Raw genomic sequence first — 16836 nt, 5'->3', positions numbered from 1 at the left:
TTTATCGCATCGGCCACATAGTTCTGGGGTCATGTGTTCAATTCCAGGTCAGTCCACCTGTGTGGAGTTTGCATGTTTTCCCGGGCCTGCGTGGGATTTCTCCAGGGTACTCCGGTTTTCTCCTGCATCCCCAAAACATGCGAAGTATGCTGGTTGAACACTCTAAATTGCCCTTAGGTATAAGTGTGAGCATGAATGGTTGTCTGTATCATTCTGCACTGCGATTGGCTGGCCACTGATTCAGGGTATTCCCCCGCTTGGTGCCCATAGTTAGCAGGGATAGGCTCCAGGACCCCCTACAATTCTTATGAGGATAAGCTGTACATAATATGAATGAATGTTTATCTGTTTTTTTTTATATTTCAATTGATAAAGATATATTTTTTCAGAGTATTTTTTTACATTTAAGAGGATACATAAAATATATTTTTTTATTTTATTTATTCAAGTTTTGTAAAGATAATGAGATAAATATTAGATTTTTTTGTTTAATTTATCCCTGCAACAAACATTCATTTACATTGGGTATTTTTCCGGGCCACACAAAATTAGGTGGAGGGCCAAATCTGGCCTGCAGTTATTGGATTTAACTACGATGTGTATAGTGTTCAATTATGAAAGAAAAAATAAGCTTTTTAAAGTTTAATTTTGCAGTTGCAGAAAGAAGTATACGAAAGACTATAAAGTTATTTTTGCAACTTATGTTCACTGCTGTTGCACTGCTTTTGTTATTAGCCCCCAATTTTGTTTATAATTTGAGCTGCCAAAGGTAGACTAGCTAATAAAAGAGTTTATTACCTAGAATTGAAGCCAACCAAAACACCCCCGAATTATTGTTTTGGATACAAAGTAATGACATAAACAAATGTTTGATGGAGCCAAATGAGCTGTTGGCAGTAAATGAGTTAAATGAATGAATCCTTACCCTTGGACTGGTCGTAGTTGTCATCAGCTGGCAGACACCTAGCGGAAAGAAAAAAATATACACATGAAGTCACGCTATCTGTGATGATGGATATTTGGTCCTCAAAAAAGAAGTGCGTCTGACAAAAAGATGCTCGAATGCAGGATCCGTCTTTGAGAAACGCATGTTAAATATGGATGGAGACAGCAGCTGGTGTTGGGGGGGCAGAAGTGATGTAACAGGAGGAGGGGACACAGCGCAGTGGTGGTGGCAGGCAGCTGGGCGGGGTCAAAGGTTGCCAAGGAAAATCGAAGTAAGGCTGACATTTGGTAAAAAGCATAGGAAAATATTCCTTCTAAAAATAGCATCGTTGTGAAAATACACGTGAAAATTAACCAGAACTTGGTCATAAAGTCATTTGCATTTGGGAATTTGTTGGTTATTTTGACAAGTATTTTGGCTATCTCAGGAAAAATGGCTGTGACGTCTATGTGTCTACAAGTACACGTTTTGGGAATTGACATATTTTAGAGTATAGATTCAGTGTCCCTGTGCACAGTGTTGTTTTCCAGGCAAGAATTCCTGTTTGGGTCAGATAAACCTGTTAACTGTCAGTCTAAATTATCACTAGGGCGACTGAGCGCTTGTTTCCTTTGTGCTATTTCTGACGCAAGAAGCCTGCAAACATCTCACCATACAAGGCCCAGTAATTATGTGCATCACTGTCATACAAAATGAAGGCACAAGTCATCCAGGGGGCAACATTGCACGCAATATAGTGTCTAAAAACATGAGCTAATCTACTGTAACTGACTGACAAGAATAACAATGATAGCATATTGTTTGTACTTCATATGTAACTATGAACATACACTGTAGAGCTCTTTTTTAATTCTTTTCGGGGGGCCACTGAGGATGATATCTGTCCAATGATGTGTTTTTTTTTCATCCTTTGTCACTAGTAGACGTCCAATCCATCTGAACACGAGTTAAAAACATAATGGTCCCTTTATTCTGTTCTTGTGTCATCACAAAATATTGCATCATCTTCAAATTCAATGACCTCTTCATGTTATGAATCTATCCTGGAAGTTGGATAATAATCCCTTTGATACAATCTTAAATTATAGTGAATTTCCTTTTTGACCTCCTTGACCTTTGACCTATGGCCTAATTAACCCGAAATTCCATATTTTTATTAGAACTGGGACGTTGGCTGTGAAATGTCATTGGTTCATTCGCTGTCAGCCTGCCCAGGTCAAATGGATCGGGCATCCAATCGCCATCAATGGCAGAGAATGTGTTAACTACTTGGCATAGTTGCAATACCTGTCAGCCCGTGAGCCTGAAAATATGTGTTATCAACTTTTCTGACTTTCATTTCTTCCTCTAGGCTGTTTTTTTTAGTCAGGATCAGACAAGTCACTTCTTTTTAGAATCTCAACTTGATTAGTACTCAAACACTTACAGACGATGAGACTGAACATGTTTAAGTCATCCCACCAACATTGCATTAGATGAAAACACTTAACTTATTCAATAGAGCTCCAAATATGAGCACAGTCATTATGTATTTATTTATTTTTAACATCCTGATTTCCGTTGTTTTTTTGTGTTTTTTTTTTTGTTGCAATCTTAGTTTTATAGAATGAGCAATGGAAACCAAAGAAACTAAAGTGCTGTACGATATGATTTTTTTGAATATTATTATATTAATATCTCATTACACAATATTTTTGTATCTACATTTTGTGAAATTAAATACAACAATTGTGACAGCTTCTCATCCACTCTATTTCTTTTGTCAGCAAAAATTGGGGGTTATATGATGACCTAAATGTGAATTGTAATAGCAAGTCTATATAAGGCGATAATGATAATACATACGTAAATTGTCGATTGAAAGTTTTGTTCCGATTTTTTATATATATTTATATATTTATTTATATATATATATTTATATATATATATATATATATATATATATATATATATATATATATATATATATATATATATATATATATATATATATATATATATATATATATATATATATATATATATATATATATATATATATATATATATATATATATATATATATATATATATATATATATATATATATATATATATATATATATATATATATATATATATATATATATATATATATATATATATATATATATATATATATATATATATATATATATATATATATATATATATATATATATATATATATATATATATATATATATATATATATATATATATATATATATATATATATATATATATATATATATATATATATATATATATATATATATATATATATATATATATATATATATATATATATATATATATATATATATATATATATATATATATATATATATATATATATATATATATATATATATATATATATATATATATATATATATATATATATATATATATACTTTTGATTCCTTTTAATTGAAATATGAAGTAAGCCTACCTCTAAAAAAACAGCCCAAATTGTAAATAATCAGTAAATTTAAAATCTAAAACAAAATAAAACACAATACAATAAAGAAATTAACACAGAAACACAAGGAAGGTATCAAAGTAACTATGGCTCACAAGCTTTCTATTGTTTTTAAAATGTAAAAGACATGAATATTCATTATTTTGCCATGCTAGTTCATTTTTGATTGTCTTTCTTTGTATTGTAGCATTATGCAAAAAAGCTCTTGCCAATACGAATGGACGTCTATCACCGTAAATGGCAGCAAATAAAATAAGAATTCTTTTACTAGTGGAATTCCTGGCTGGACATTGAAGTCGAATAAAAGAAGCGTCTCGCATGTCCATACAGGAAAACTGTCCGTAGCAAAATAAATAAAGCTCTGCACACATGGCCACTTTAGGAAAGGCTTGCAGATGTGTTTACGTCAAGGCCTAATACTTCCCTCTTCATTGGGTTGAAGTTAACAGTTCCACTGAGTCACATTCTGCTGGAAGCAAGAGCACTTTCCTACTTATTTGCAGGTCGTTAGGCACTTTAGCCGCGCAGCAATCGTCTTAAATAACCGCTAAATTATGGCAGATGAGAGCTTTATTGAGGGCTACAATTGCCAATCAATGAACGCATATGGGCCTTGTATCCCAAGTATGGTGCTGTGTAATATTGAAACGAAATCTTTCATGATGCCATCTTACATCAATATAGTAGGATATACTACTTTTATAATCATTTGGTGATAACGTATACAACAATTATAACAGGCCACCTACTTACTTTATTTTTAAATTGCATTAAACTGACTGACAAACTATTCAGTGCAAACTGCTGGATCCATATTTTTGCGCAAATGTAAACCATTCTACCTATTTACTCAAATGGTTTTAACTTTTAAGTGTACTGTATATTAAGTTACCATAATATCAATAATAAATGAATATTAATATTGGAATGAAGTATTTATGTGCTGCATGTATTATATGTGTTGCTATTTCCATTTGTCTTACATGCATTATTCACATCTGGTTGGCAATGTGAACCAATTGGCTCGCTATTGAGTTGTTGAGTATTGATGATGCTATTATGGCATATGGAATCTTTTCAGTAGAGCAAGATAGCGTAAATTAGGCCCTATCTGCTGGCTATTTTGGTGATTTGTCTCACTATATCGCACAAGACGAGCACTTGCACAAAGTAGAACTAAGTTGGTTCTAAGTACCAAACAAGTTTCTAGATGTGTGGCTAAGATGTCTTTAATGGCAAGGCACTTTGAGACCAAATTTTATTTGAATGTTGGAGAAAGTGGGGGAATCGATTATCTCTGATTATAACCTCACCTGATATTTGAAGTCTTGACAGGAGGCGGAGCTTCCGTTTCCAGTTTGAAGTGATTTATTTTCTTCATTTTGCAATCGTCATCGGCTTCCAACTCAACTTTACTCTTCAGGACTCTTTTGGTGTACGTTTTCTCAGACCCGTTATCTTCGCAGTTTTCTTTTTTGGATGAATCGGCTAATTTCCTATCCCGACTGCGGACATACTTGGAGGTGAATTCATCGGGGGCGCCGTAGCGCTCAGCCAATTCCCTCCTTCGCTCTGCTTTGTAGCGGGCGATCCTTTCAGCTTTGGTTTCTGGGGCCGAGCTCTGTAAGGTGTCAACGGCATCCATTTTTTCTTTTTGACGATGAAGAAGTAGATTCCTGAGTTACGATACGTGGTTTTAATCCATCAAAATGATGGCACTGCAAAAAAAGAAACAAAAAACAAAACGATAGACGTCATTAATATTGCATTTTGTAGTTGTCAAACTTGATTTGAAAGGACATGCAGTGCAATGCCAGTGTTCCGAGGGAATTGGCCACAGTTTGCTCAGCTGTGGCACTTTGGGCTCAACCCTTTGAGTCAGCTCACGGCCCCCCGTGAGAATGATGTCAGCTATCTCAGCTTGCATAGAGACTCCATTGCATCTCCAAGCCAAATCCAGAAGTATAATTAACTCATTGGCTGCCATTGGCAGTGATGGATGAACAAATTGCTCTAAAAGTGAGCTATTTTTATATTGGGCACACAGAACTTTGGCATACATATAAGCACTTATGACTCACCGACATAACTTTCTATTGCCATTAAGACTCGTTAATTTAATAAATGAAGTGTTTGGCTAACATTAATGCAATAGATGCAGTTTTGATTCATTGACAGGGAGACATAAATTCCATTAAAAAAAACGCTTTAACTGTGTTTAAAATGCATTTTGTTGTGATGAGCCCAATGCCAATAGTATTGTAACACTCTGCAATCCCCTAAATAAAAATAATAACAACATTGTGTCATTACTGACATAAAGACATGTTCGTACCTGCAAAATTATGAATTTGAAAACCTTTTTTTTTAATTTCTTCCTTTTGCAACAGATTAATCCATAATGCATTGGACGTTTACCGCTGTCAATGGCAGCTGATGTGTTCAAACTAAAACACGGTGAGAAAACTATGCAGGCGTTAGGCAATTTAATGTCCCAGTCCAAATGGATGGGACATTTATTGCCATCAGCAGTACTAAAAGATGATAATTTAATGTCAGATCTCAAAGTTATTAGTCATTATCACTGTCAGTTGAAGTGAATAGGTTTAAATACTTCCCACCAAATGGGGTTGTTAATCACTTCTTAAAAATTAGCTAAACCACATGAGGCCTTTGCATTTACGACTAACACATTAGGGATGAGGAATTCTAAATTTAGATACTTATTGGGTGGGCAAAATGAGCACATTTGTGCATACATTACTTAGCTGGTTAATGTGGCACATGAAACAACTCCAGTAAAATGTTTAACTGTGAAAATGAATTCAGTTTGATATTTTGTGGAATATTCAATAAGATTTTGATAGCTTCACCAAAAAATGTGGACAAATGAATTAGAAAGCTGTGATGAGATCATTTTTGTTCCACAGAATATTTCAAGCACTGAAAACCGCAGATCAGGCGACAACGTTGAAAAAGTTTGTTCCACACCAGCGGTGGAAGGGGGGTTGCTTTTCCACACTCTTCTACGTACTTCTAGCAGAAGTAAGCTTTAGAGGATTTAGGATAGGGATGCACTCGAATTTCGGTAATTGAAACATTTTCACATGGTTTTTGGTGTTGAAATGATGCAATGAAACACCTTGAAAGTAAGGATTTTTGGACAGGCTAGCCAGTAAGGCTGGTGGGAACCTCTGGGTTACTTACGATATGACAAAGTCTGTGATACAACCTCACCATAACGATTATTTCGCGATACGGTGAATTGAAATAAAAAAGTATTGAAAAATTGGTCAGGAAATCAAATTACATTAGTACCTCGAGATACGAGCTTAGTTTGTTCCAGGACTGAGCTCGTATGTCGATTTACTCGTAACGCAAATGAATGTTACGCATAGAAATGAACAAAAAATTAATTAATTCGTTCCAACGCTCTGAAAAAACACCCAAAATAAGATATTGGATTTGAATTTTGTTTTTAGTTTGGCCATCTATCAACAAAGTAACAAATAACTAGCGGTATAATAGTACTGAAATGTGGTTAATATTTCTAAAATTAGACAGATTTTGTGGAATGGAGAGGGGTTAAGTCAAAACAGGTGCAATTTTTGAAAAATACTAGAAAAGACCAGCACAAAAAATGACGCCATTGTGAGTTGGAAACCCACAGTAAGCTTCCAAGATTCAACAAATAGCGACACGTTAGATTTATCTCAACTTTACTGTTCCATCTCTGCTTTGCCGATTTTGCAGAAACTCTGTGCGAAAGGGCTTCCACTTTATCCTTGCAATGTTTTATCAAGTGGGGGAGGATTACAAGAGGTCAGGCTGAACACTGTAATATTTCTTCTTCTTATTACTCTTCAGAGAGCGCGAGAGAAACCTGATTCTGGCTTGTTTTCACTTCCCAGCAGGTGGTCATGAGTCAGAGCGAAGCCCTCTGAGGTTTCTTCAAGCTTCACTTGGATCAAAACAGAAAATGTTCTAGAAGTAAGCTAATTGATTCCACTTCAACGGTACGCTGACCTCTCCTCACCTCTTATTCTTTTCCAGAGAACTGAGTTAAAAACACTCGGCTGAAAATAAAATTGAGAAAACTGAGACGAAAACATAGAAATTATCATATGCAATGTTTAGGTTTTTTTGTTTTTGGCTCTGCTCAGTTTGGCAGGTTTTCTGTACAAGATGACTGCAGTGCTACATGGTCCACCTCTTTGTTTGTTTGTCTTTTTATGGAGACAGATACTAAATAGTCTCTAACCAATGGTCTTCAGGTTGCGAAATGCCTCGAGATACAAAATAAATTCAAACATCATACAGTTGTACCTTGGGTTTACAACACAAGAAAATACAGATAAAATGCTGTTCTTCCAGGATCTCAATGTAAAAACCTTTTGTCAAAATGACTTCACCAACAGTTGAATACATAAAAACATAACCTTTTTGGTCGTTTTTAGTTTTAATTTGAGGTAATCCGTCACCGCAAAATGACAAAATAAAAGTAAAATAGTATAGTTTTTCATATCTCAATGTTAGGACCACCTCCCATGTCAATCCTAGCATTAGAATTGCCTTAAGAAGGCAAAATGATCCCCTGTTGATTTCAAGAGTAGGCACAAGCTTACGTAAGACACCTAGATTACTACTTCCTAAAAAAGGAGCGTAAAACAGCACACGGGGAAAAGTAAAACGACTTTGTTTGGAAAGTAGTACTGTTATTTCAAGCGACAGGCATTAGAAGCGAGTCATTTTTGACAGAATTCAAAAACAAGTGCGACAGTTGCTCTACTTTTGTTACACCATCTTGGTAGGCATGCTGTTATACTGGTTTTACCAGCAAATTGAGAAAGACTGCTTTATTTCTGCTCCTTTAGGGCATACAAACAAACGGAGCCATCAGTTTCCAGTCACGGAGGTGATATATTAACATACTTTTGTTTACTCGGCCTCGGGAAGATTACTTTTAAATAATTATTTTGATAAAACCTTTGTGACACTCTTTAGTGTGTGTCATCATTCCCTTACATTCTACTTAAACAGAGGACTTATACAGCGCATTTATCTGCACATTTTTATTTGTTTGCTCTTTAAATTGGCTCAAACTCACACTCCAATGGTGCTGTTGTCATGATGCAAAGTGCTGCAAACTAACTAGGAGCAAATTAGGGTTTGGTGCCTTGCGCAAGGGTATTTCGGCAAGGAAGAATTGAGCAACAGACCCCTTCGGTTCTAGAACAACTTGAGCCAGCAACTGTTCCTTATATAAGCATGTGACCGCTACAATACATTAAAAAAATGTTAAATATTAGATGGATATTACTTTTAGTTGTATTTTTCAATTACATATGTTTTATTTCAAATTCATATTTTCAATGGCTTAAGTAGCCCCAAAGCTTTTTGACATATCAAATAAAGGCTGTTTCGACAAAAGACATGTTCCAATTGAAGCAAGAAATGTCTAGGCACATGAAGTTGGAAAATGTTCGCATGCTCTTACACAACGGGAGTGATAAGGGGGGTTTGACAAAAACATACTTGGAAGTTCAAGTGGGATGTCGGAATAAGTACTTTAAAAGTGAACATTTGACTGCCATTGACAACTAAAGAGGACAATACAATTTAAACTGAGTGGTCATTTGCTGCCAAAATGGTTTGGAGGTCCACTATTGATGAATGCATTTAAATTCACAGATGGATAATTGGATGCTAAATGAGTGGACATCTATCTGTCATGTTTTGTCGTTTCTCGCTCTCCTTCTCTTGTGTGATCCAGGTGTTTGTCATCATCCCCTGAGTGTATATTTAAACACCGTGTTTTTGTGCATCTGTGTGCAAGTATTTTATGTCACTCATTATGTCTCCCTTTCTTCGGTGTGCGTCTCCTTCATCTTTGTTTTTTCCAGTAGAGTTTTTTTTCCTTTGTTAGTTCTTGAAGTTTTTTTCTGTTGCATTTTAACATTAAACTAAGTTTTTGCACCACCACTTCCCTTTTGTCTGCCTGTTTCCTGCACCTAGTATCCCCCAAGGCGCACATATAACACAATGATATCCTAGGCACTGAAAAACTTGGTAAAACGATTTAAAGGGACTATTTAATCATCAAAATAACCCAAACTGCAATACTATATACCAAATACTCTCCAACTGACCCCTCTATGAAGTCTGCATTAAGGGATGCGTCACCCTCTTTTCTAGCGACAATGGCGGCATGGGGGAAAGAAATCGGGTCAGCTGTGTTTTGACAGTGTCAATTCCTAAAAAAAAGCAGGACGCAGGAATGAATGAGTAAGCAGGCCCTCGTTCTGTCAACTAGTTTTACAACTGACTGCCTTCGGTTTGTTCAAATGGATTTTAGCGCGTTTATGTCCGAGTACAAGTAAAAGCCATGCATTATGGTCTTGGCCTCCATTGCTCCATCTCTTCCGGTCATCTCAGTCACCCTGGAGACATATATATGGCGTCATATGTCCACCCTACAAAGGTGTCTGTGTTCTCTTCATGTAGCATGCCATCTGACATTGAGTACTTTCTTCCTTCCTTCCTTTCTCTGGGACTCTAAGTTCATCTCCAAAAGCCAGGAAAGAGGTGAGTCATGTGATTGAGGGGAATTTGAACAAACACTCATTTGAAGCAATGGATTTGTATGCTTGCATTTCAACAGGATGAAGCGTCCCACCCGGCTGTTGATACAAAAAGCGAGTAGGTCGGATACTGAAATACTGGATGTGCGTCGTGATTGCTTTTTAATGCGAAACACATTGGCCCCTCAGCATGAGGTTGATTGTTGTTAGAGGGTGGCTTAAAAAAAAATGGGACAGGACCACCCCCCGTTCCCCTCTTGGATGCTTTGTTTATGCCATTTTACAAATGGACGACCATGTTGTCTGGTTTTCCTTTATTCTGTGTACTAGTTTTGATCTTCACAGCAAAAAAACAAAACAATTCCCACGCATTTCCCTCCAGGAAGAATATGTTAGGACCTGGGCATCTTTTTTGCTGAATTTTCTAGAACATGCTGCAAATTGTGTGGGCTGATAATCTTTGTATGGCTGCCAACCATTGAGGCAAATATGAATTGGACGTCTATTGTTGTCAAAGGCAGGGAAAAAATATCACATGATACTTATCATCCTAGTTTAAATAGATTTAATGTCTATTTGTGTCAACAGCAATGAATGATTCATCCATTCATTTACCGAACGCTTTATCCTCACAAGGTTCGCGAGGGGTGCTGGAGCCTATTCCAGCTCACTTCAGGCATGAGGCGGGGCAATTTAGAGTGTTCAACCAGTCTACCCTGCCTGTTTTTGGAAAAGGAGTACCCTGAGAAAATGCACACAAACCTGGGGAGAACAACTAAATTCCAGGAGGACCGAACTGGGTTCGAACCCAGGACCCCAGAACTGTGAGGCAGGTGCGCTAAACACTGATCCACCGAGCAGTGAATGAGTCACATGCTAAACACCATGTACAGTATTTAGCCTGTTTTTGTTATTACTACAATATAAAATGCAACAAATGCAATGCAAAAAAATGTTGTCTTTTCCTATTAATTTTGTATTTTTAGCTGGTGCAACATATAATTTAAAAAATACAGTAGTATGAAAATACACTATACATTAAACTTACATACTATACTATTATGTAAATCGATTATGGGGAGACTACCAGATATCATTCTAACATGGATGTGATAATTAACCACACAAAGCAAACATATGGTACATAAATAAAAGTGTTAATGGGTATAATTATCTGCTACTGCAACATTGGGGAACAATATTACCCAGAACTGAATACAAAGGATCTATTTCAGCTGCCATTCTTGAAACTGTGACAACACTCAACCTCTATTTTTTAAAGAACAGTTTTTCATATTCTTGCTCATTAGAAGTAAAACACCTGGTATTTATAGATTTTTTTTTATTTTTATAGAAAAGATCCCTTTTTTCCTCAAAGAAAGCCACAGTTTACGAGTTGGGCGTGACCCACATTCCTTCTGTCCTCCTGTGTGGACATGTGTAGCGTGGAGAGAGAAAAATATGTGGTCAACTTTAACATTTTGGACAGATGTCTGGGCCTTTTGTATTTGCTAACACTAGTTGGAGTGCCTCGATACTTTGCCAAGTACCTCCAGTAATGTCAACGGGGGATCTTTGTTAGAGAAATAGAACTACAATCTCCAGTGAGAGATACCAAAGTTCAAGGTTGTTGTGTCCACATTGACTGGACCTAATCATTTGGACGCTTATTTGTTGTTTTTCTTCTTTTGAATCGTACAGTAGTTTATTCAGAAATAGTTTGAGACCAGCTCTGACAGGCTGTGCGTACAGAATAACTCTTATCTAAAATTCTTGAAAACCTGTTCCATCTTGTCTTGTTACAGTGTAGTTATTCATGAAGGTTCTGTAACAATCCGTTTCTAAAACCAAACACTTATTTATTGACAGTGATTCATTGGATAATCAATTTTGCAGTAAATATTTAAAGATATACTCTTACAATGCAGTTAATTCTTTCAGATTATTCATTTTAACTTCTATTTGTTCATTAATTAGAATTTGTGTTAATTTAATGTATTATTAATTAATTCATCTTCTGAACCGCTTAGCCTCACAAGCGTCACAGGGGGTGCTGGAGCCAATCCTAGCTGACTATGAGGAGATGGATCACCATCCACGATCACTTTAAAATCAAACAAATGTGTTCAACCAGGGTAGAATGCATGTCTTTGGAATGTAGGAAGAAACCGGAGTACCCAGAGAAAACCCACACAAGCCCAGAGAGAACATGCAAACAGGAGGACCAACCTAGGATTGAACCCAGGAGCCCAGAACAGCGAGACCGATGCGCTAACCACTCCAATCTAAATATTTATTAAACTTTTCTATCAATCATTTATTATTGAAAATGCCATTTATGTACTTAATCTCTTCTATTGACAGCATTAGGTGCCTGATCAATTAAAACTAGGCAATTATACTTCAATATTTGATTTATTTATCTTTTTACAGGTTGGCTGATGGTGCAGAGGTTTATGCTTGACTCCAGTGCAATCAGGCACGGGCTCGATTCCCTCGGTTTGGATGTTAATCCATGTCAAAATGTGCCAATCAGTTAAAAGTATATCCTGCAAACTTGACAACAAACAATCCCTTTACTTGATTTTAAGTTATCTCAAAAATACCTTTTTTTCTGGCCTGTCTAACATTTCCTTGAAAAAACATAACCCGAGGCACCGATACTATCGTTTAAAATCTGTGATTCAAAAGTCAATCGAGCCCCGCGGGTTCACACAGACGACAGTATGTTTTGCTCTATTTTTACACACTGTCTTCTTTGTCCACAGTTTCCGGCCTTCTGTTCCCTGCATTGAAAGGCACCATTAAAAGCATTGGACGGGAAAGCTGTGTCGCAATTGCATTTATGTTAAAAGACGACACGCTGAAAGCTTTGCGAACAGCCTGCGGAAAAGCACACTGAGGAAAGCGGGGAAGACTGCTGAGTGTGTATATGGGAAAGGGTGGGGTTGATGAGGCTTTATCACACCGGGAGATCGCGTGTGGACTCGTACATGCATTCTGCTTCACTGGATTTCTGTAGTGGCTGCAGTTAACTCATTGGCTGCCATTAACATTTGCTCTTTTTATTTTTATTTTTTTACATAGCACACACTCATTCTGGCATCTTCCTACGTAATACTCTCAAACTAAGGAAACACATTAACATCTTACTTTAATGATTTAACGCTAAATTAACATCGACTCCCAGTGGTTAGCAAATCCGTCTCACAGGTCTGGGATGGAGGGCTAGATCCCCGGTGGGATCCGACCCTCGTGTATGCCAAGGGTATTGGACTCGGGTTGGGTCGCGGGCCGCTTTAATATCAACTCGATTTCATGTGGCCTAGACCATTTTAGATATAATAAATAGATATTTTATAGAACTGGATCAAAAGTACTGAATATTATTTTTTTATGGATCTAAATTAAGTGTTTCTTTGAGCTTTTTTTTCTTAATAACGGAAAATCTGATTTAAAAAGGAAACCAAATTTGTCTTTATGTTCCATTTTAAAGTGGGAAACAGAATTTTTTATATATTTTTATATTTTCCAAAAAGATTTTTGAACTAAAAACACTGAAAAAATGGTTTCAAAAAATTACAAATATTAATTTAAAAGGGGGAAATGAGGAAATATAATATACACATCTACAATTTGATTTGATCCTAAAACAGACAGTTGGCACTCATGATTTACTTTCCCGGGCCACACAAAATGATGCGGCGGGCCAGATTTGGCCCCCGGGCCACCACTTTGACACCTGTGCTGTATGGTGTCTGTATGACCTCACCAGACCTATGCAGGTTTTCTGCACACGGTCCTTTTTCTTCCCACATCGCAAAATCATGCATGGTTGGACACTAAATTGCCCCTTGTGCCCTGTGATTGGCTGGCAACCAATTCAATTTGCCTACTGCCTGTAGTTTGTTGGGATAGGCTCCACCGCCTCCCATGTCCCTTTATTTCAGCAAAAAACAAATCCGATTGATTTCCTCGGGACACGCAAAATGATGCACCGGGCCTTGAGTTTTCCATTAGTGTAGTACAACGACAACAGAGCTAGTATTCTGTTTTTATCCAGATAATCCTACCCGGCCAAACAAAGTAGGACTGAGTTTTGTCACTGTGAGAAAGAAGCTAGAGTTGCATTGCTCAGCTCGAAAGTGATAGATGCGCATTTTGAGGCTGTAAAACTCAAGTGTCGACCTCTTAATTCCATGTCTCAATAGATCATTGAAATTCCAACTGCGTCTGGTGGGGAGTCGTCGGCACACTTGCGAGTTGGATGTTGGACTGCACTGGCGAGAAGCATAAATATTTAAACAATGAAGAGGGGACGTGACAATGTTAGTAATAGCAGGACTTTGTAGACAACAGTGAAAGCCATGTTTATCAACTTGGCTTGCTATAAGCTCATTGGCTGCCATTGACGCTGATAGACGTCCAATTCCTTTAAAGTGGGTGGGTGAACCTGCGTTCATTTTCTGGCACAACCACGCCTCAAATGTCTTGGTTGTCTACCAGTGAATAGTGAAAAACTCATTTAAATTCACAGCAGAAGGGGGACTGGACGTCTATCAACGCAATTGAGTTAAGAATGGACCCAATTGTATTATTATTTTTTTTTTAACAGAATCAAACTGCCCAAGGAGAGCCTTTTTTTACTCTTTGGCCGTATATAAATGTTTCAATTCATTCTTTCCTTCTCATTTATTTATTTTTAAGGAAAAATCGTCTATATATTTTTTTAAATCAGTGCTATTCTTTGTGTATTTAAATTTTCAATCTATTAACTCAATGGCATCCATTGAAGCAATATATGTCCAATCAATTTCAAGTGAGAAGGTTACCAGGGTATAAACATTCTCCCAAATAGATTGGACAGATCCTAGTGAAAAGATAAATGTAATTCCCAGCAGAAAAATGCATGGACTCCACATGATTGGACATCAAGCATTGTCAATGGCACTGAAAGAGTTAAATGCAAAAATACTAAGCATCAAATGGTTAACTCAAAGCCAGGCTGTTTAACGGAAAAAGCATCCCACGCGTGTCTACCATGATTTTATTGCTTTCATGTGCGTGGCGGATGTTGCCGTAAAATAAATGGGCGTAAGGATTTATGCATGGTGAGCCCATTTCAAATGAGAAGCGTGTATTTAAATCTCTTTTTGCATCGTAGAGTAAGTCTGCCATTAAGTAAGTAGTTAATGGCTGTACATCTCTAAGCTCTAAACCCACTCCCCCACAGGGTTGGGACCCCGTAACCTTTCAATCCACTACTCACTTGCATTCCATCCAGCCAGATGGTATCTGCTCGGTATGCTGGACACCCGACAGCTGAGGGGAACCCCACCGGCAGGATTCCCCCCATGAGACCGACAACCCCCTTAAAAATCACTCAGTGTGTTACCATGTTTACCCAAGTATAACCAGCAAAACATCATCACAAATAGAGTAAGTACTGCTGTGTTCTATAAGGGGAAATTCATATAATATCATCTCTAGACAAGAAAGAGTATATACATTTTTTTCTAATTTGGTGAAAAATTACTTTGACAGTATATTTTTTATTGACTTTAAATTGCCCTGCAAGATATTAAATGCATCAAGACTGAAACGTAAAACAATATAATATAAACATAGGCAGCACAGTAGCATATATCTTTGCTCCAATGTAAAGATATCTAATTATCTAATACATCTGAGTAGGGATTTTGGCTTATAATAATTCAGTATATTAAACTATATATATTATGAGCATGTCAGCACAAACTGTGCATCATCTGGTCATAATATAAATTGCAGTAACAGGATTATCCATGGAAAAATCATGAGACATTTAAATTGTCCATCCATCAGTTTGGCGATATTAATATTTTTTTGTTCCTAAAAGTCAAAACCACCACTCATGAGTATATAATTAGATATATTAACATTTGAGCAAAAGTATGCATGCTCTTGTGCTTGTACAAATTAAACTGGTAAGTTTTAGGTTGCAGCACTACTTGATATATTCAACAATTGAAAAAGAGTGGAGGAAAAACTTATCATTTTTGTATATTTTCTTCATCAATTAATTAAAAATACCTTAAACCATGGCATGTCCATCTCATCATCGAAAAAATCCATATTTTTCTAGTAAATAATAATCCACAATAAATCACAATAACAACAAAAAAATCATGTTGGCGTTTTACACTGGAGAATACGGTAAAAATCCATGTTATTGCGTGAGCTACCGTAACGTGCAGAGAATGTTGATTAAGGAAGGAAACTCATGCAACTGGTTGAGTCAGTGCATTACTTTTCGACGCTAATCTGAACTCCATCTCATCCAACACAGAACAATATTCAAAACAAACAAATCAACCAGTCAGAAAGAATTTACAAGCTTCTTTCAGAGACATAACACATGATAAAGAAACCTACCTGCAATGAAGGTCGTTGCGTGTGTTTACAGCTGTCAGACACAACACGTCGATTGGCACATGATTGAACTTTTTGGCAAACTAGTGTCTAAAAACTGGACAATCTAAAGCAAGCTGTTTGGAAGACAGTTCAGCAGGAACCATGCAACTGACTGATTGAAGCGATGCAAACACGAGTGAAGCTCTGCGTTGATCTTGGTGGAAAAAGTGTTGAAATTCAAAATGAAATGTTTGGGTGGTGTGTCGCCCACCCCGGTCCGAACTCCGAGTTCTGCGTGGTGACGTCGAATAAAAGAGACAAGGAGAAGTGTCGGATCGACTGTCTCCTGTACTGCACTCATCTCCTAGTTAAATCGCATGCTCGCTTCTGATTGGCTCTCATTGCTGGGGGCC

The 16836-nt window shown here is 36.7% G+C and overlaps 1 protein-coding gene across 1 annotated transcript; it reads right to left on the bottom strand.

The window, feature by feature from the left end:
• Positions 1–905: 905 nt before the first annotated feature.
• LOC144211965 (uncharacterized) lies at positions 906–16783 on the bottom strand. The gene is made up of 3 exons (XM_077739543.1): positions 16445–16783; positions 4763–5167; positions 906–963 (listed from the first exon to the last, which is right to left on the bottom strand). The coding sequence occupies exons 2-3, from the start codon at positions 5092–5094 to the stop codon at positions 906–908; spliced, it is 390 nt and encodes a 129-aa protein (XP_077595669.1). The 5' UTR covers positions 5095–5167; positions 16445–16783.
• Between the last annotated feature and the right edge of the window lie 53 nt (positions 16784–16836).

Source organism: Stigmatopora nigra, chromosome 18 (assembly GCF_051989575.1).
Source record: "Stigmatopora nigra isolate UIUO_SnigA chromosome 18, RoL_Snig_1.1, whole genome shotgun sequence".
Taxonomy (NCBI): Eukaryota; Metazoa; Chordata; class Actinopteri; order Syngnathiformes; family Syngnathidae; genus Stigmatopora; species Stigmatopora nigra.
This window is presented reverse-complemented; position numbering and strand designations above follow the sequence as displayed.